This window comes from Mirounga leonina, unplaced genomic scaffold, assembly GCF_011800145.1.
Source record: "Mirounga leonina isolate KUSES-001 unplaced genomic scaffold, KU_Mleo_1.0 Mir_104, whole genome shotgun sequence".
In the NCBI taxonomy this organism is placed as follows: Eukaryota; Metazoa; Chordata; class Mammalia; order Carnivora; family Phocidae; genus Mirounga; species Mirounga leonina.
The window spans coordinates 1,199,648-1,218,860 of NW_023270231.1; the positions used below are offsets into that span (position 1 = coordinate 1,199,648).

Sequence of the window (19,213 nt, forward strand, 5' to 3'; positions counted from 1 at the left end):
TTTGGGGGAGCGGAGGTCTCTGTTTTTCCTATTTTGTGTATATGTATTAACAGCAGCATGAGAAAGATGCCAATTATGTGCATAGAATAGCCTGGCTTAGGTTTTCCTCCAGGTGGAGCTGAATGTAGGAGTAGAGTTTGGACTGGTGAGAGCAAGGTTCTTGGGTGTGGGAAGCTGGATGCTGCCGCTAGGGAATGTGGGAGGGAGACAGGAAATCAGGAACATAGAGGAGGCAGCTTACTGGGTTGCTTGCACCTTGCTATGAGCAGGGAATGGTTGAAGGAACTAGGATTATTTTGCCCAAAGAATCAAAGCTTGGGGTGGGTGGAAGTGCTGGCTCTTCTGAAATACAGTGTTTGAATAGACCTGCTTCCTGTGTGCCTGTGGGTAAAGCTCTGATGGCAAATGGGAGGTAGAAGGTCAAGAAGTAACTTTTAACAGTGTCCCCAGATGGATTTAGCTGTTCACGAGGTGTACTGAGTTTCTTAATGTGGTGGTAATACTTAAACGGGTTGGGTGGTGATTTGCTCCAGAGGCCTGCAGCTACAGATTTGCAAAAGTACTTGCCCAGATTTGTTCATTCAGAAATTTTTGAGTACTTGTAGGTGCCAGTCCCTGAAAGCTGAATTTAGGTAGACGATTTTAGGGGCTGTCATGATGGGGTGTACATTCTGAAAGGCAGAAGTCACAAATTGGCATCCCTCATCTTACATCCTCAGGCCCATTCCAGCCAATTCGCAGGTTTTTTTTTAAAAAAAAAAAATATTTTTTTTTATTTTTAGGATTTTATTTATTTATCTGTTTCAGAGAGAGCACACGTGAGAGTGGGGGGAAGAGCAGAGGGACCAGGGACAAGCTGACTCCACACTGAGCGCGAAGCCGGACATGGGGCCCAATCCCACTACCCCAACATCATGACCTGAGCTGAAATCAAGAGTCAGACACCCAACCAACTGAGCCACCCAAGTGCGCCCCCCCCCTTTAAAGATTTAACCTTTTGACAGGTTTTGATTGGCTCTGAATTTAAAAACAATTTAAAGTAATCACCTATGTTTTAAAAATCAAGAAAATTTATCTGGAAACCTAGAAATGTGCAGCTTTAAGAGAGCAGACTGAATATGCAAAAACAAGAACAAAAACAAAACCCGTTGAATTTTATACTTTGAATTGATGAATAACTTGGTATGTGAATGATAACAGTAAAGCTGTTACAGAAAAGAATGAGAAGAGCTGGCCACACTGGACCTCTGTTGCTTTATGAGTGCTGTCCAGTGGCAGTACCTAGCCCACTTTAGACTAGGACACCGGCATGCCAACTCAGTTGGGCCCCTGGGCCCAGACTTCGTATGTTTGATCATACAAAGCAGAGAGGATAGCGGTCTGTCCAGCTTGCAAGCTGAGGAGCATTCATATGGAAGGAGTTTGAGAGAGGAGGGGAGGGAAGACTTTAAGGCCTATGGCAGGAATAGGGAGTCCCTAGAGGGGACTCCTTAAGCCATGGGAGGAGACCATATACCACTGGGCATTGTGGCCTGAGGCCCCAGAACCGTGATAGAAAGCTGTCTGAGAGCTAAGGGATTGGAAAACGGGCTTATGTTAGGTCCCATTGAGCCTTTCCCCTCCCCTATCTGTGAAATGGGTATGGCATCTTTGATCTCAGTCTCTAAGGCCCCTTCCAGCTCAAACACTGTTGGTGTGAGAGTGGCTAAGGCAGGTGTTACTAGTTCTTTGATGAAAACGGAAAAGATCCTGACTAGGTCTTGTGTCATTGGAGCATTGAATTCTCTCTGGGAGAAGAGACACTGGAGAGAAGCTTCCCCAAGGCAGGCCTGCTCCTCACACCATTGTTGGTGTGAACCCTGTAGTAGGGGTAGGATGGGGAACTCTGGGCAGGAAACTGGAGACCAGCCTTCTAGTCCCAGCTGTTTGGCTCACTTGCTAAGACACTTTGGGCAACTTACTGAGCCTGTTTGGATTTCCTTTTCCTCTTCTGTAAATGAAAGTGGTTAAGCCAGATCTTTCAAGGTCTTTTCCTCCTAGGGTTAAATTTGATATATCAAATTGGAGATGAAGACTACACTGTTGAGAAAGCTTTCGTCTAACGGAGATTGCTTTCCCCTACCTGATTGGACCAGCTTTAGTGTTATACCCAAGAGCTTGACCAAGGCTTTGGGATTTTTCTACCTAGGCGTGAGACATTCTGCCTTAGGCTTCTGGAAAATGCTGGGCTAAGATGAGCTGCTGCAGAAGGTTATGAGTACCCATTGCAGTGTATAAACAGTGGTGGCCCGTCTCTTGACAGAAATGTCATTGAGAAGATTCTGCCATCCTGTACCTGGTTACACTGGATTGTTGCTGAGACCGCCCCCCTGCTTCTGGCTCTGAGATTTAGAACCTCTGTCTTGTGGAGGCCAGGGTCAAAGTATCCCTCAGTGGAAGGGAAGCTGGCCCACCCATCTGAAGAGACTTGAGTATTCAGATAAGTCCTCAGGCTAATCAAGAGAAGCACCAGGGCTTGAACCTAACCTTTGTGTGAAAGGAACTAACTTGGCTACCAGCAAAGTGAAAATCATTCATTTAACACATTTGAGTAACCTACTGAGTATTAGACCATGGAATAGTGATGGGAACAAGACAGAGGGGGGCTGCCCTCATAGTTTACATTCTGGTGGGGAGACATAGTAAACCAACAAGGTAGTTCTTGCTATTGCTGCCTAACCAATCACCCCAAACTTAGTAACATAAAAAAACAACCATTTGTTCACTGATTTGTATGTGGGTCAGGATTAGGACAGGGCTCAGCCAGCCAGGTGAGTCTTTTCTGTATGGCAGTGATAGAGGTATCTGATGTCCTGGTCTGGAGGACCCACCACACTTCACTCGCATTTTTGGTACCTTGGCAGGGATGGCTGGAAGGCTGAGGTCAGCTGGAACTCGAGTGCCCTCAGGTACCCTCTCCAGCCTGGGGGTTTCAGAGTAGTAGGACTTACTGTGCAGTGACTTAGTGCTCCCAGACTGAGCTTTTCAAGAGACAGGAAGTAGATGCTGTCAATATTACAAGGTCTGGGCCAGAGCACTAGCACATCACTTTTACCATAGCGTGATAGAGGTCACAGATCCTGCTGAGAATGAAGGGGAGGGGTCATGGGTCCTGCCTTTCAATGGGAGGAGTGTCCGTTTGCAGCCATCTTTAATACTACACGGCAGCTGCTGGTAGTGCTAAGCGCTGTGAGAGAAACAAAGCAAGGCAGTGTGCTAGAGAACTGGGGATGTGTGGCTGGGGACAGCTTCAAACACCTGTCAGGGAAGGCCTCTAAGGATGAGCCCAGATGAGATTGATAAGGAGCATGGTGGTGAGCATTCTTGCCTGGAGGAACAGCAAATGCTAGGTGGTGATGAGTTCAGAGATCTGCAAGGAACGGACCAAGAGGCCTTTGAATGAGAGGCGAGGGGCCCAAAAACTCAGAAGCAAGAGGCCTTGGGAGGCCAGTTCAGGGAGTTTGGATTCTGTTCTGAAAGCACTGAGAGAGGAGGTAGCGTGATAGGATTTCTGCTTGAGGGTTACTTTATCTTATGCAGAATGGACTGGTGTGGGGGGAGCAGGGAGATCCCTTGGAGACTTCTACAATAGTCTGGGGAAGAGATGGGAAGGAGTGGATGATGGCATGGTGACTGGGCCAGATTTTTTTGACCTTATGTTTTCTTTTGAGACTAGGCCACTTAAGAGGAAGTTTTCTGATTGCTGTTTCTTACTTCCTCCTGTTTGTCCAGAAGCCGAAATATTGTCATGTGATGCCCATTAATAAGAAGAGGATGGCCTGAGGCAGGCAGATGTTTTACCTGGGTTCTGGGTCTCTTGGCTCCAGGGCCAGGAGAGTATTGGTGTTTCCCTGCTAAGCAGCTTCCCTTGGCCTATCTCCCGCTCCCTGCCCCAGGGTGGAGGCAGAGTGAGAGTGTGGGTAAATAGCTTGGGGGCACTAGCAGGAGCTGGGGTTGGGATGGTGGGGCTGCGGGGATGGGGAATGAGCCCCATGTGGGCGCCTAGTGTCACAGTGTTCTGTTCTGACTTCTTGTCAGAAACTGCAGTGGCTTTTTAATTTCAAATCTTCAGGGTCGGGTCAGAGCAAACTGAAATCTGTGGATCCAAGTTCTGTTTTCAGCCCTGCTCTCTTGATTCTCCTGGCTGCACCTTCATTTCTCACAACCTGTAAGAAGGGATTGGGTATGAATGCATTGCTCATCTATCACTGAAGTGCCTTTATCATGTCCCTGGGCTTAGCCAGGTGTCCTAGAATCTGCCTCATGGGTAGCTTGTCTTAAGGACCGATGTCCCAGACCCTCCACTTCTGACATGATTATCAAAATTCTGAGCCACCATACCATCTCATTCATTATCTAGGTTCATTTTCACAAAAACCCTGTGGGATCTGGCTTCAGTTCTAATCCTCATTTTATGGATGAGAAAACAGAAGAGTTCAGAGAGGTTCAGTAATTTTGCTTAAGTGTATGCAGCATTTAGTAAGTAGCTGGGAATACATCTCCTGGCACACTGACTCCAGAGACCCTGCAGTACTTACCATCTAGCTTTGCATTCTTCCAGACCACAGAAGTATACATACCCTACCTGGAAAACTTTCTGGGAGAGAGAGGATCCATATAGATCTTCAGGCAGCAGGAATCTGTACAGGACCCTCGTGCCCCAGCCTGGACTTCCCGGTTCTGCCTCTTGGCCACCTTTAGTGGGCGTGAGCCAGGCCCTGGAACTTCTGATCTTGCAGAGGAGCCCCGGCCCCTCTTCCCCCAGAAATGATCCTCCTCAGCTCTGTCAGGCAACGTGCTGCCCGCTGGTAAGAGCCGCGCTGACCATGTGGTTTCTCAGGCATGGCCTCCAGGCCAGGTGTGGCAGGATGGTGGCTCTCTGCAGGCTTTGGGAGGCTCTCTGGCTCTTCCTAGAGGGATAGGAAATACTGTTATGTGTTGGGCCTTTTAACTTCTTTCAAAGGGGGAAATCTTTTCAACTTACTTAAGCAACCAATTCATTGTAGAAAAATGTCCACCAACCACCATAAACACTACTAAGCAACCACATCCTTTTAGACTAGTGTTACCTAATAGAAATACAACACAAGCTGTGTGGATAATTTTGAATTTTTTAGTAGCCATAGTTTTAAAAAAGTAAAGATCGGTGAAATCAGTTTAAATGGTACAACCCAAGATAAGAGATTATCATTTCAACATATAATCAACATAAACGTTATTAGTGAAATATCTTCTATTCTTTGTATTAAATGTTTGAAATTTGGTTTGTCTTTTACACTTAAAACATTTCTCGATTTGGACTGCCCACATTACAAGTGCTCAGCATCCACATGTGGCTAGTGACTATTGTATTGGACAGCACATTTCTATACTTTTTTTTTTGACTGTGAGTGTATACACATGCTTTTTAAAAAAAAAAAATGGGATGATAATACGACCTGTATCCCCCTCCCCTCCCCCACACTTAGAAACCTAAGCTTTCAAGGGCACTTACCTGTTTGTAATCCTCAAAGCAGTCCTTGGTAACGAAGGTAGCATTTTCCTGACGAGAAGGTTAAGGAGCTGGCCAGTGTTACAGCACCGCAGACACACGCACACACGTGCACCCAGCCCCCCCCCCAGCTCTGCTGCCTCTGAAGCTGCCGCTCCTTCACTGCCCCCTGCAGGCACCTGGAGTTGCCCCAGCCCACTGAGCCCAGTCCAGAATTCACGTGCACCATGTGCACATGCCTGCACGTACCGGGCACTTTGCTGAGGAAAGCAGGCCCCCATAGGGGAGGCTACTGACCAAGGCTGCCCTACAGGGATGCAGGTTTTGAAACACAGGCATGCTGATGCCCAGGTTAGTGCTCTTTCCACCACACTTACCTGCCCTCCAAGAGCTTACTGCTTGGGTTTGCAACTCGCCAGAGTACAAAAAATCAGCGTGGGGGGTGGTGGCAGCAGAGGCTTTCACTTGGGTTTGTTCTGGGGTTCCCCCAAGCCCATGGTACATGCCCTGTGAAGAAGAGACGAGCTAGGTCAGAGTGGGTTTGACCTGGAGGACGTTCAGACTTAGAAATCTCTAAAGAACTTTCTGTCAGGCAACCCTGCCCCCACTAGTGCTATTGCAGGGATGTGTGGGCTTCACACCAGGCCACCTCTATGGCAAGCACCTCATTCCGTAGCAGCTGTGAGATTTGTAGGAGCCTGGTTTCAGTCCTCCACTCCCCCGCCGCCCCCCCCCCCATACACTTGTGCTTCAGTTTTTCAGACTGTAGGATGGAGCTCCTTTCTAAGTGTATCCTGTGCTGCTGGCCAGCCCCTACCCTTTGGTAGGACAGCTGGGGATGAGCAGCAGGCCTTGGATTAGCCCTTCAGGTAAAAGGGACTGGAGTACTGATGATTGAGGTTTTGAAGACTGGGTAGATCCAGGGAAACTGGCCTTCTCCCCCATTATTATGGCACCGAGGAGCAGTGAGCCAAGTCTCCACAGGCTGGGAGTGGCCTGCTCCAGGCGATGAGGAGGTGACTTGGCTTGCACTCTTTTGGGAGTTCTATTGCCCTGAGATAGGATACTGTCCAGGGTGGCATCTGCCAAAGCTGAGGATTCTAAGCCATCATCCATTGGTTTATCTAGGGTCTGGTCTTATTCATCAAGTCTGTGGATTGTAAGGGTTGGTACTGCCTTTGGGATAGCCCTTAAGTTTTTTTGTTTTTGTTTTTTGTTTGACAGAGGGAGACACAGCGAGAGAGGGAACACAAGCAGGGGGAGTGCGAGAGGGAGAAGCAGGCTTCCCGCCGAGTAGGGAGCCTGATGTGGGGCTCCATCCCAGGACCCGGGGATCATGACCTGAGCCGAAGGCAGATGCTTAATGACTGAGCCACACAGGCGCCCCTTTCCCTTAAGATTTTAGAAGACTTCACAAAACATTTCTTTATTCATATCTCACAAGTGCCCTTGAGGTGGGTGGTAGTTGGCCCCCTCTTAAGGAGAAATTCCTTCTCCATAGGCTTATGGTGATTAAGGGACCTACCCAGGGTCAGAGTTAAAAACTGGTAAAGCCAGTCTATTCTTTTTCCCTTTAAATCACAACTAATAAAGAAAATATAAGCATCAGTCTTCCTATTAAGTAAGATACTGCAAGGGAGGCACTTAGCAAAGTGATGGTTCATACTAAGGGCTCAGTAGTAGCTCCAGAAACATTTTTTTAAAAGATACTTGACTCCATCCATCTTTCCAGGAGCCGTGAGCACAGCAGTTTGTCCTCTGAGCTGGAGGCCCTCTTTCTAGGTGTGGGGAAGGAGCACGAGGGCAGCAGCGGCCTAGAAATGCAGGACCTCTGGCTAGGAGTGGACAGGCTGCTCAAGCTCCCCATTAGCTGCTGCTGGGCTTGGGAGTTGCTCTGGAATGTTCTCTCATTCTAGGCCTTCTCTGTCCCACCCCCTGATTTGCATCATCACTGCCACTGCCCCTCTGAAGTGGCAGCTCTTTGGAGATCCTCGAGGAAGGCCATGATCCAAAGGGGCTTTGGAAGCCATCTGGTTACTTCTCATTTTATAGAAAACTGAGGCCGTCTCTTGGCCAGTCTCCCACATGGCACTAAGGGAATCATGATACCTGTGCTGGGTCTCTCTTCATTCTGCTTTGTTCTTTCAAGGAAAGAAAAACGGGAGCCTCTTTGCATGGTCAGTGCTGCAGGAGTGTAGATTAGAGGACTAGGTCTGGCAGCACCAGCCCCCAAGGCTGATCTCATATGTGCTGTCATTCCTGGTCCTCCAGACAACAAGCCTTCAGCTCTCTTCTCTCCCCCACATGGGCCAGCTGTTGACACACCCTGAGCCCTCAGAAGGCCAGGAAAGCCTGCCCAAATGGAGCAGGTGTTGCCCAGAAATGCTCTACATTTCCTGAGAACAGGTCCACCCTTCTACTCTGCCTTGCTGATGAGCTCTTTAAGATAGAGCATAAAGCATGGTTCTGGGAAGACTGGGGGCACCGAACAAGCATCCAGGACTAAGTACCTAATAGGAGGCTCACCTCAGAAACTGAGCTTAGGGAGGGGTGGAAAAATTTGTCAGTGGCCTTTTTAAAGAAAATCAATTCTGCAGTGACTTTTATTGAATTCATAGGGGCATTCCTTTATGAAAAATAAAAAAAAACTATAGAGTTGTACAGGCATGCTTTGTAATTAGACAAACCAGTGATGAAGCCTGCTCAGATACAGAGTACCTCTAAAGTTCCAAAATAATAGCTAACAACTATTGAGTGCTAACTATGTGCTAGGCATTTTTCTAAGCACTTTACAAATAGCAACTCAGTCCTTATAGTCCCATTAGGTTAGAAACTATTCCCATTTACAGAAACCCGGAGTCACCAAAGTAGAAGAGCTGTTGGAGCCCAGGCTCTTAACCATTGTACCACCCTGATGCTGGGGGTGAGGTGGGCAGTTTTCCTGACTCGCCTGGTGCTCTTTCCACAGAAGCACTGGTCCCATAATTCTCACTTGTGTTTCTGCATTTTGTTCTTCCTGGGACTTGCATTGATTCCTCCAGAAGAGCCCAGGCCTAAGGGTTTGCAGATCTTTTCTGAGGTAAGGACATAGCAGCTTTTGGAGGGAAAGAGCATTGACCCCACCACACCCGTGTCTGCTCTCAGCATCAGCTACTAGTTTTGTGGGCTGGACCCTTCCTTGGCAGTCTTACCTAATTTCTATATCCACAGTACACGGTGTGTGTTACATTGTTGTTGAGAAGAGTATTTTTCAGTCCTTGCAAAGGGGATTCCCACAGCAGATGTTGCTAATTGATCCTAGGCTTTTCTTGAGCCCATTTACTGCCTGAGGATCCTCAGTTTAACATCCCAGGCAGTTGAAATGAAGCAATCACATGTGGAGGAAGATTAAAGCCCTTGTATAAAGTGAGCCCTCAGAGGATAGGGACTGTTTTATTCACCACTGCTTCCCCAGTGCCTGGCACACGGACCCCTCAATAGCCCAGGTACCAATGGTCAAGTGTCACCGTAGCATGGTAGGAACTCAGGGCAGGATCTCGAAAAACAAGCTGAATACTTGTAACAAGTCAGGAAGCTCGCTGTGTCTCAGTTCTTGTTCTGTGATATGGGGAGAACCACGTCTGCCCTTCCTACCTCGGACTGTTTGAGACTTTGACACAGTGATGGGTGAGGAAGTATCTTACAAACTCGTTAGCCCTGGTCAGCAAGGGTAGGGAAAGATAGTTTACCTGGGTGGGTGGTGTATGCTTTGTTCAGCTTTCCTCTGTGCTCCAGAGCAGGGCCTGTACAAAGTCCCTGCTTTTTCCCACCTCCCTTTCCTTTGTCCTATAAAGTGTTCGCAGTTTACTCCATCCTTTTCTTTCTGATCTGCTGGAGGAGGCAAAATCATCCTGGGCTGGGTGCTGGCTAGCGCTCAGGCCTTTGGGTTGCAGGTGGCCCTTTCAATAAACAGTACTTTGATTCCTGACTGTGCTTTTGCCCTTCTTCCCTTACGCTGCGTGATGGCATCCCCACCTGGCAGGTAAGCAGGCTAATAGGCTCAGAGAAGTGGATTCTGGTGCTGGTGGCCTCAGTCACCTGTTGGGCCTACACGCTTGGTCTGGAGCCCTTTGGGAACCTGAAGAACCTACTGTTTGTCTCCTGCAGTGCCAGAAGAGGCCTAGGGTAGCCTGGGATTTCATATCCTTAGGGTCAGATACCTTCTCACTGAGACCTTTGGCTAGCCACTTAGTCTCTGAAACTGGGATAGAGTTCCACCACTGTGAGGATCAGAAGACATAATGCGAAAGCCTGTAGCAGGGAGCTTGAGGTGAATGCTTTGTAAGTGGTGGCCATTATCGTGTAGTGGACCCAGACCTCAGGGCCATTGGGTGAGCAAGGAACAGGCTTAGCCTAAGAGAGTGGAGACTGTTTGGCTGTAAAGGAGGAGGAAGGCAAACCTCCCTTCAAGAGCCTTCATCTCCATAGTTTGGAGCTCGTTGTGAAACTGAACCCCAAGCCCAGCCCAGACTGATCTTTTGTGACCTCACATGTGTCAGGACTCTCAGCCCATGGCTTCTTGGCCTGATGAGTCTTGGTTCCTGATGCTAGAGATTGAACTGGTGGGTAAATGGAGGGGTTGTGCTCCTTGTGCACCCCTCTTGTGGCTGCTTTTTGTGTGTGCAATGAAGTCAGGCCTACCTCCTGCTCTGGTGAGCCAGTTAATTCCTGTCTGCAGACATGAGACCCTGGACCCAGGGTTGGAGACCAGGGTTCCTTCCCAGCACTTTCATTCTCTGGCAGCTCAGTTCTCAAACATTAACTGGCATCAGCATTGCATAGGAAACTTGTTAAAACTGCAGATGCCCAAGCTCTGTCTTCCTCACCAAACTGATTCCTGGAGCTCGAGGGAATCCAGGAATGTGCATTTAAACCAAGCCTTCCCTCCCTGCTGAGTGGTATTGCAAGCCTGCTAGCTCACTGGTCCCAGTTTCCACAGCTGTGAGGTGAGGGTTTTTCATACAGGCTTCTTCTCAGGAACTCCAGCTGAGCGGAAGGTAAAGGGGGAGGGGGCTTGGGTTACCCGTCCCATGAGAACAGCTCTGCTCGGGGCGCCTGGGTGGCTCAGTCGTTAAGCATCTGCTCAGGTCCTGATCCCAGGGTCCTGGGATCGAGCCCCACATTGGGCTCGCAGGAAGCCTGCTTCTCCCTCTCCCACTCCCCCTGCTTGTGTTCCCCTGTCGCTGTGTATCTCTCTATCAAATAAATAAAATATTTTAAAAAAAAAGAACAGCTCTGCTGTCAGTAGAGCATGTGATTCTTGATCTCAGGGTTGTGAGTTCGAGCCCCACATTGAGTGTAGAAAGATTACTTAAAAGTATTTTTAGAAAAATTAAATATACTATGTAAAACTGAAAGTTTTCAATGTTTTAATTTTAATAATCTAATTATGTTAAATTTAATTATAAATATATAGATCTAATATTAATTTTAATCCATATAAAATAGGGACACCTGGGTGGCTCAGTTGGTTAAGCGTCTGCATTTGGCCTAGATCATGATCCCAGAGTTGTGGGATCGAGCCCCGCTTAGGGCTTTCTGCTCAGCAGGGAGTCTGCTTCTCCCTCTCCCTCTACCCCTACCCCTGCTTGTGCTCTCCCTCCCGCTCTCTCCAATAAAACTTTTAAAATAATAATAATATAAAATATTAAAACGAGACCCATGTACCCACTACCAGTTTAAGAAGTGCAGCCCTGATTTTAAAATGTTAAATGTGGTGGTGTAGTTCTGGGTAGCCTCTATGAAAATTAACAATTGAAATTCTTTGGGTTCAATAAAATAACTACTAAGTATGTCCAGAGAAAACCTGCCTTAGAATTACCTAGCAGAATAAATAAACAAAATCTTTAAAAAGGGAGGGGGCATCTGGGTGGCTCAGTTTGTTAAGCGTCTGCCTTGGGCTCAGGTCATGATCCCAGGGTCCTGGGATCGAGTTCTGCATTGGGCTCCCTGCTCAGCGGGGAGTTTGCTTCTCCCTCTGCCCCTCCCCCTACCCCCTGTTCGTGCCTCCCCAAAAATAAGTAAATAAAATCTTAAAAAAAATAATAATAATAATAATTACCTAGCAGATTTCTTTGGCCCTACCATTACTGAGCAAAAAAATCTCCAGAGCATGGGACCCAGAAATCTACATTTTGATAAGCTTCTCAGAGGGTAGGTGATTCTTCTGCATATAAAAATCTTAGAGGACGCCTGGATGGCTCAGTCGGTTGAGTGTCTGCCTTTGGCTTGGATCATTCATGATCCTTGGGGTCCTGGGATCAAGCCCCACTCCAGTCTCCCTGCTCAACTGGGGACCTGCTTCTCCCTCCCCCTCTGCCTGCCACTCCCCCTGCTTGTGCTGTCTGTCTCTCTCAAATAAATAAATAAAATCTTTAAAAAAAATAAAATCTGAGAGCTGATGTCCTTTGTAGCAGTGGTTTTGATGGTAGCCTGTTTCCCTGGGAAGCTGGCTTCATCTAAAGTTGTAGTTAGGATGATCAGTGAATGTGGGGATAAAAATCAAAGGATGTTAGGCTTGGAAGGACTGCATATGACAGGATCCCCTCCACCCCAACCATAGGCCTCTGAATGGAGGGACTAAAGACACCCAGATTGGAATTCATGCCAAGTTCGCACAGCAAGGGCTCTAGCACCTGCACCAGTCTTCTGACATCCCGTCTACTGGCATCCCGTCTTCTGATTCCTATCCCAGGGCTTTGTTCTCCACCCCACTGTCCTGGGACATAGGGCAGTGGTCCTTCTTTCCCATGGTGGCCAGATTTAGCAAGTAAAAATATGGGACACCCAATTAAATTTGAATTTCAGATAAATGGTGCATAGTTTTTTAGTATAAGGTGTCCCAAATATTGCATAGGACATACTTATGCTGAAAAATTACTTGCTGATGATCTGAAATTCAAATTTAATTAGATATGTCCTGAGATTTTTTTTTTTTAATCTGGCAGCCATAATCCATCTCAGTCTTTTTTTTTTTAGGCCCCAGACAGATTGAAGAATTGCCTCAAAGAGATAAAAAAAAAATAACTGTCTTGCATTCTGTGTTTAATGATGACCTCATTTAAGCTGTTACATCTGTGAGCTAGCACCTATCATGAACCTCAGAATGAGAGATTCAGTCTGACTCTGGGATCTCCCTTTTTGCCTCCATCACGAACCCGCTTGTTTGGCCTGTGTGGCCCAGTTAATAATGCCTGTCAAGTTACAGGCTGCATGAAAGGTTGGTCCGATTTGACCAGGTTTTCCTGCAGTGGGCCTTGGTTTTCCCCAGTGTATCGAATGATACCCCTGCATCCCTCCCAGAGTGCCTGCCCTGTTGGCCACAATGAGGAGGTAACTTGAACTCTCCTCCTAGTGGTTAAGAGCACAGGTTTTAGAGCCAGACTGCTTGGCTTCAAATTCTGTTTTACTTCTTGCTGGTTGTGATCTTTGGCAAATAATCTTTCCACCCTGTGCCTTGGTTTCCTCATTTATAAAATGAGACCAATTAGAGAAACTAGCTCAGTGTTACAACAATGCAGGGCATCTAGTAAGGGCTTACTCCATATCATATGCACTTGTTAATATTACGACCACAGCTTGTGGCTAGCATCTCTTTTGCTTAGATGAGCAATCTCTGTGGTTGAGGTCTTGCCTTCTCGCTTGTCATACCTCTAAACCTCATGTTACTACCTTTTGTTCAGTTGAGGAAAGTGAGGTTCAGGGAGGATGGGAGGTAGTGCCCCCCAAGGTTATACAAGTGCTAGGACCCAGCCCTGATTTCGGATAATTGGGTGCCTCAGAGTCAAGGCAGGGCTGGGCGTGGGGTTCCTCTGGAAGCCAGCAGTGCCTAGGTTACTTCTTTCTCTGCCTGGGGAGAGCTCTGACTAAAGGTGAGAGGGTTGAGGCTATAGCCTTGGGAATTAGCACTTGGAAAGCAAAGTCTCTTTTCTTTGGTGTGAAATCGTGGAAGGAGATGGGTTTGTGAACTCGCTGTTCATTCAGCAAATATCAGCTGTGTTGCCAGTCCCTGAGTTAGACACCGGGATTACTGCTATCAAAACAGCCTGGTTCCTGCCCTCAAGGAGCCACATAATCAGGGGGTGAGGTTACAGAGTTGAGAGAGCATGGAGCGGGGGCACTTGACTTGCAGTCTGAGAGGGCTCCCCAAGGAGATTGATCTAATGGCCAGATAAAGGTCCACAGGTGGGTGAGTGTGAACTCAAGTAATGCAGCCCCTATGTAGCCTAATAAATTCCCTTGTTCCCCAAAGTAGAAGTTCTTTCCAGTCAGGGTAAACTTAACCTTTCCAGATGCCAATCTCCAGGAAATGGTGCCAGCCCCCAAATAAACATCAGGCCTTCCCCATTCTGCTGGCACTGAGGCTGAAATCTCTGGCCACCCACTCAGTCCTACAGGCTTTCTCCCATCTGGCCCAGCCTGGTCTCACCCTTTACCCACGTTTGTCCCCCAATATCATTTCCAGCTTCTCCCTCCTACCAGTTCTTTTTACCATGATCTGATGAGTGACTACATGTGCCTTCTCCCCCCTAAAACCCCCTAGTTTCTCACTGGTTGACCAAGTCTTTGCTCTTTAGATCTCCTAGATGAGGCCCCTCTAGGTTGCTTTTATTGCAAAGGATCAGTAGCATTAGGATCTTTCTAGAACAAGACAATATAGAAAATGTGTTTGTTTGTTTTATCTGGCTTTATACCAGGTGTTTATGGGTTTGGTCCCTTTGTAGACTGAGAGATACTCCTCGAGGCCAGGCTCTCTTCCTTCCACGCTGAGTAAAAAATTGAGGATGGCGGGGAGGGGACCCAGAAAGGGATGTGTAATTGAAGTCAGAACTCCAAGCCTTCCCTATGCTCTTCCTTCCTCTAGCATGGCAGGGGCTTATACCAAAGCCTCCCCAGGGACTTTTGGTGAATTTCCCCCTCTTTCTTTCCTCTTTCCTGGGGAAACCTGCCTTGGAGCCCAGCCTGTCTATAGAGGGTGGTGTCCGGAAGAAAGGCAGGCTGGAGTCCGGGGGGAGGGGGGTGGCATTTCAAATCTGAATCAGTGAATTGAGCCAATTGATGCCCAGGAGTTTTTCTCCACACATTCTGATTCTTTTCATGTTGAGAGATCATTTGATGGGTTGGTTTTTTTTCTTTTTTAATGATGAGGATGAGGATTACTTGGAAAAATAGTGAACTTTTTGTGTGAATCTGAATTGACATACTTCGCATTTGTTGTGTGCTGGGCACTCTTATGCTCTGTTCATGTGACTGGCACGGCGGTGCTATGAGAATATTAGGACTTCAGTCGTAGAGACTGAATTAGGAAATTAGGAAACCAGTTCAGAGGGGTTCTCCGGGGGCAGAGTATGTGCAGTAGATACCAAAGTCCATGTCGTTACGATGGGCTGTCTGCATTCCTAGACCATCTTTGAATGCAGGGGTGACAGTTGAGGCGGAGAGAGTGAATCTGAGAGGGTTAGACAGTGTGGTGTGGGCAGCCACTCCACTTTGCACGGGAGCTGCGCTCTGCCCTGCCCACCCTCAGCACCCACCTTTGGCCTTCCTCGTTTCCTGGTATCCTGCATTAGCCGTGGTGGGTTAGCTCCCCTGGTCCGCAGCACTCAATCTGAAGTGAAAATAGTGAGTTGGCCATGCAGATAGTCTCCTGATGTTCTACCTCTACGACCACAACCACACATAGAGAGGTTCTGGTGGGCTTCATTTAATACCCAAATGCACGTGTATATTTAGGAAGCCCCTTGACTCCCTGGAACTAGAATCACTACTGACTCCTGGCTGAAGATGGTCCTGTGGGACAGAAAGTGGCTTTTCTTCTTTTCCAGATACCGGTTAGCCCTGGACTTGCCTTAATCAAGGAGGCAGGTCTTCCTGGGGCCTCTCTCTGCCATCCTGCTCCCTTAGAATGGTGGGCCTCAAGTAGGGCCTGCCTCACCACACTTCTACCTCCCTCAGTACCTGAGAACCTCTCCCAGCCTTCCATAACTCTGTTTACCGGGATACACTGGGGAAGGGCCCTAAGATGGCACCAGGAAGGAGTATTGTCCCTACCAGTGGACACGTGGGATTTGTGGCAAGCCGAAAGAGTACTTGAACCAAGAGAGTTGGGACTTCCAGCTCTCACCCTGGCTCTTCCCTAGGGAGGCCCCTCTAGGGCCTCGGTTCCCTATCTGCAAGCAGAGGGGATTAGAACCATGGTCCTTTTTGCTGCTCTAACCTACTCTGTTTCCTTGGGCAGGTGCAGGGTGGTGAGTTTAGTGTTTGCTGAGCTGGGTGTGGGTCAGCTGGCACACGTGTCAGAATGGAGAGGCGGAGGAGGGGGCTTGTTCCCTGTTTTGGCTGGGATGATGCTGGATGTGGGGACTGGCACCTGCACAAAGGATTGGTTTTCATTGGGAGCCATTTCAGATGCCAAGCCCTGTATCTATTGTGGAGCTGGAGAGAGAGTGTGTGTTAGTTGGTTGCCTGGTGAAGGAGGATGGCGGGGGCGGAGGGACCCAGAAAGGGATGTGTAATTGAAGTCAGAAAGCCTAGTCTTTTTTCTAGTCTCCCGCAGGGCCTGACAGCAATGCACTTGAGCCTTCCCGGCTTCTCCTAGGCCCCACAGGATTTTAACAGATCTAGGAATTCTACAGAAAGGCAGAAGTAGTTCTGTCTCCCTAGTGGACTCTTCTGTCTTTCTAGGAGACTTTGTTCTTCTTGGCGTAGGGGCAGCCTGAGGCTCTAGCTGCGAGCAGAGCAAGAGCAGGGCACTATGGGTCCTGGGGGCAGAGGGAGGCTAGCTAGACATGGGGCCTTTTCAACAAACTGCACACAGGACTACTTGAAGAATATTCCTGTGTATGCCCAGACTAGCCGTATTCTCTCGGTCATCTTGGGGTTGGTGAGGGAATAGGGAATCAGTATGGTCTTTTAGTGGCAGGATGGCTCTCACATTAATTGGAGACCCAACTTTCAGTACATTACATGTCCCTTTGTGATCTTGGTGAAATGAAATGTCAGGCAGGGTGATCACAGGATATGACTCTTCCCAATTTTAAGAGTTTTTATTATTTTTATTTTTATTAGAAGAAACAGACAATGACCTGAAAAATTTAGCCTCATCTTTTCAAGAAAAGTCTTCAGGAACACCTCACCTCTGAGCCTGATTCTCCTTTCCCACTTCTTGTTAATGAACTTGAAGTTGCAGGCCCTTGGCCTGCTCTTGTCCTGATAGCATGCGGGGAGTGTTGTTGGGGGCTGGAGCATGGGTCCGTGGAGAAGTGATTATTGCCATAACTCCGGTGTAGTCATCTGCAGCAGCTGCTTCCTCCAGGTCCTGGTTCTAAGCAGCAGCCTCGTCTGGGACCTGGGTGGTGGTAGACTTATCTGGGGCACCCAGGATTGGCAAGGAAGTAGGTACATAGTAGCTTCCCGGTCCTATGAGCTTCATCCTCTTGGGACTGAGAGATTTTCTGGGTTTCCCCTGTCTGGCACTGAGGATGGAAGATCAAAGCTGGGTTCCACAGCTCCAGCTTTTAGAAGGCATGTGGGATATCTTGAGGGGGCAGTGGCTCTGGTAGGGTTTGAAAACCCAAGAATGCTGTGGCCTCACAGGAGTCAGGGACTCTCTCTGCTCATTAAGAGAACATGGGTCTGTTCAAGGAATAGGAAATTCCTTTTGAGGCCAGCTAGGCAGATATCTCTATTCAGGGACTGAGGGCAGCTCTTGTCTTGGCATCGTTGGCCAACAGTGGAGGCAAAGTGAGAGAGAAGTGGGTGAGCAGAGCCTCAGGATGTACCTTTTCCCCTGGGTCTCTGAGGGTGGCAGGGTTCAGAAACCCTTGTTCTTCAGAAGTGTGTTTGGAAAATAAGTGTAGGTGTGGAAGGGACCAGACCTATTAGAGTTATTCCTTAAAAAAAAAAAAAAAATTTTTTTTTTTTTTTTTTTAAAGCCCATGTCTTTGTTGAAATGACTGGAAAATTCCAAGCAGAATTAAATCACTGTTAACATACTACTTTACTCCTGATAATACTTGGTTATATGGCCTTCCAGATATTCCTATTTGTGTATATGTGCATATACATGGGGCTTTTAAAAAATATTTGAGAGAGCAGGGGGAGGGGCAGGGGGGAGAGGGATAGAGAATCTCAAGAAGGAGACTCCCCCCTTAGCATGTGAGGCTCACAACTCTGAGATCATGACCTGAGTTGAAACCAAGAATCAGATGTTCAACCTACTGAGCCACCCAGGCGCCCCTAAATATACATGTTTTTTATTTGCTTTATAAAAATAGGATTACGAGTCTTCTCATTTATTGTGTTTATCTTTTCATATCTTTTATCTCTGGTAGAGAGCATTATCTTTTTAATGACTAAAAATTGTTAAACTTTAATTTCTTTAGCCAGGTTTCTGCTGTTGGACATGAAGGTTTTCAATATTTTGAAGTTAGAAATAGCACTTCTGTTACGGACGACATCTTTTTACATAATTCTAAGCACTCATCTAATTTGTGTGATTAGGATAAATTCCTAAAGGTAGGACCATTGAGTCAAGTGGGTCTCACTTTTGCTTTGGGAACTTGGAGAGCAGAGAGTCTTTCCTGAGTGGCTAGCCCTTCTGTTGACTGCAGGTCGTTGAGGACAGAGCTGGCCCCACTGGGGAGATGGGAGGCTTAGAAGAGAGCCCTGGACTTGATTGCCAGCTCAGGGTTTTTATCTTGCCTTTCCCATGATCACTAGGCCAGGTCTGCTTATCCACAGACTTCCACAGTGTTAGAGCTAGAGAAGGCCTTTTAGATCCTTCCTTTATGGAATCTGCTGGGATTAGGGAGCCTTCATTAAAGAGCCAGCTCTGGCATGGCCCCAGTCTGCCACGGACTTACCCTCTCCAGGGCTCAGGGCCCTCTTTATAGGAGGGTACAGAGCTGGGAGGGCCCTTCTGCCTCAGGGTCGAGTTCCTGGGGTGTTGGCTGCTGATTGTTTCCATGATCTCACTTTCCATGATTTCTCCCGAGAGAGGCTGGTACGGTTGTTACTGGTGGTTGAGCATGTGTCCTTCCCCTTTTCACCATGTCTTCCTCCTTTGGAAACCTGCAGGTTGCTTGATGGAGTAGGGGTGGTAATGAGGGCGAGGAGCTAGTGGTGGCCCCTCCATGGGTTTTGCATAACCGTTTCTCCCTTCTTGTTCCCACAGAACATTCTGCTCCAGCCAAGGTGGTGAGGGCAGCAGTTCCTAAACAGCGCAAAGGCAGCAAGGTAAGGAGTGGAGCGGGCAACCTAAGGGGACTTCTTGAAGAAGGAGGTGGTGTGGCCTCTTCTGAACTTCGAGGTAGTTCTGTATACTCTCAATAGCAGGGGAGCCCCGTCTGGGCCTCCAGTGTGGATGATCCTAGTGGACAGACTGATTGTGGCTTCTTATCTCTTGGGGGAATGGTATGTTGAATGAGGGGCTGAATTGCAGAGACAAGGCCACCCCAGGGCCCTCATAGAATGTGTCTTGCAGGTTGGTGACTTTGGAGATGCAATCAACTGGCCCACACCTGGAGAGATAGCCCACAAGAGCGTACAGGTGCGTCTCTGGGGAAGAATGGGCAGGTTTGAATGCTGTGGACGTATACACATTTGGCTTCTTTTAAGTTCTCAGAGCCTTGGATCTTACCTTTC

General features: G+C 47.8%; 1 protein-coding gene and 1 non-coding gene across 5 annotated transcripts in view; one reads left to right on the forward strand and one right to left on the reverse strand.

The window, feature by feature from the left end:
* The window catches only part of LARP1 (La ribonucleoprotein 1, translational regulator), a 51,855-nt gene that overhangs the window by 11,060 nt on the left and 21,582 nt on the right, over window positions 1-19,213 (forward strand). For all 4 annotated transcript variants that reach the window (XM_035012785.1, XM_035012796.1, XM_035012805.1 and 1 more), the window contains exons 2-3: window positions 18,744-18,805; window positions 19,053-19,118. In XM_035012785.1, the coding sequence (XP_034868676.1) occupies window positions 18,744-18,805; window positions 19,053-19,118 (128 nt within the window). The remainder of the gene's footprint in view (window positions 1-18,743; window positions 18,806-19,052; window positions 19,119-19,213) is intronic.
* Window positions 10,236-10,370, reverse strand: LOC118017711. The gene has a single exon (XR_004681219.1). It is a non-coding gene; the product is annotated as a small nucleolar RNA SNORA5 (small nucleolar RNA).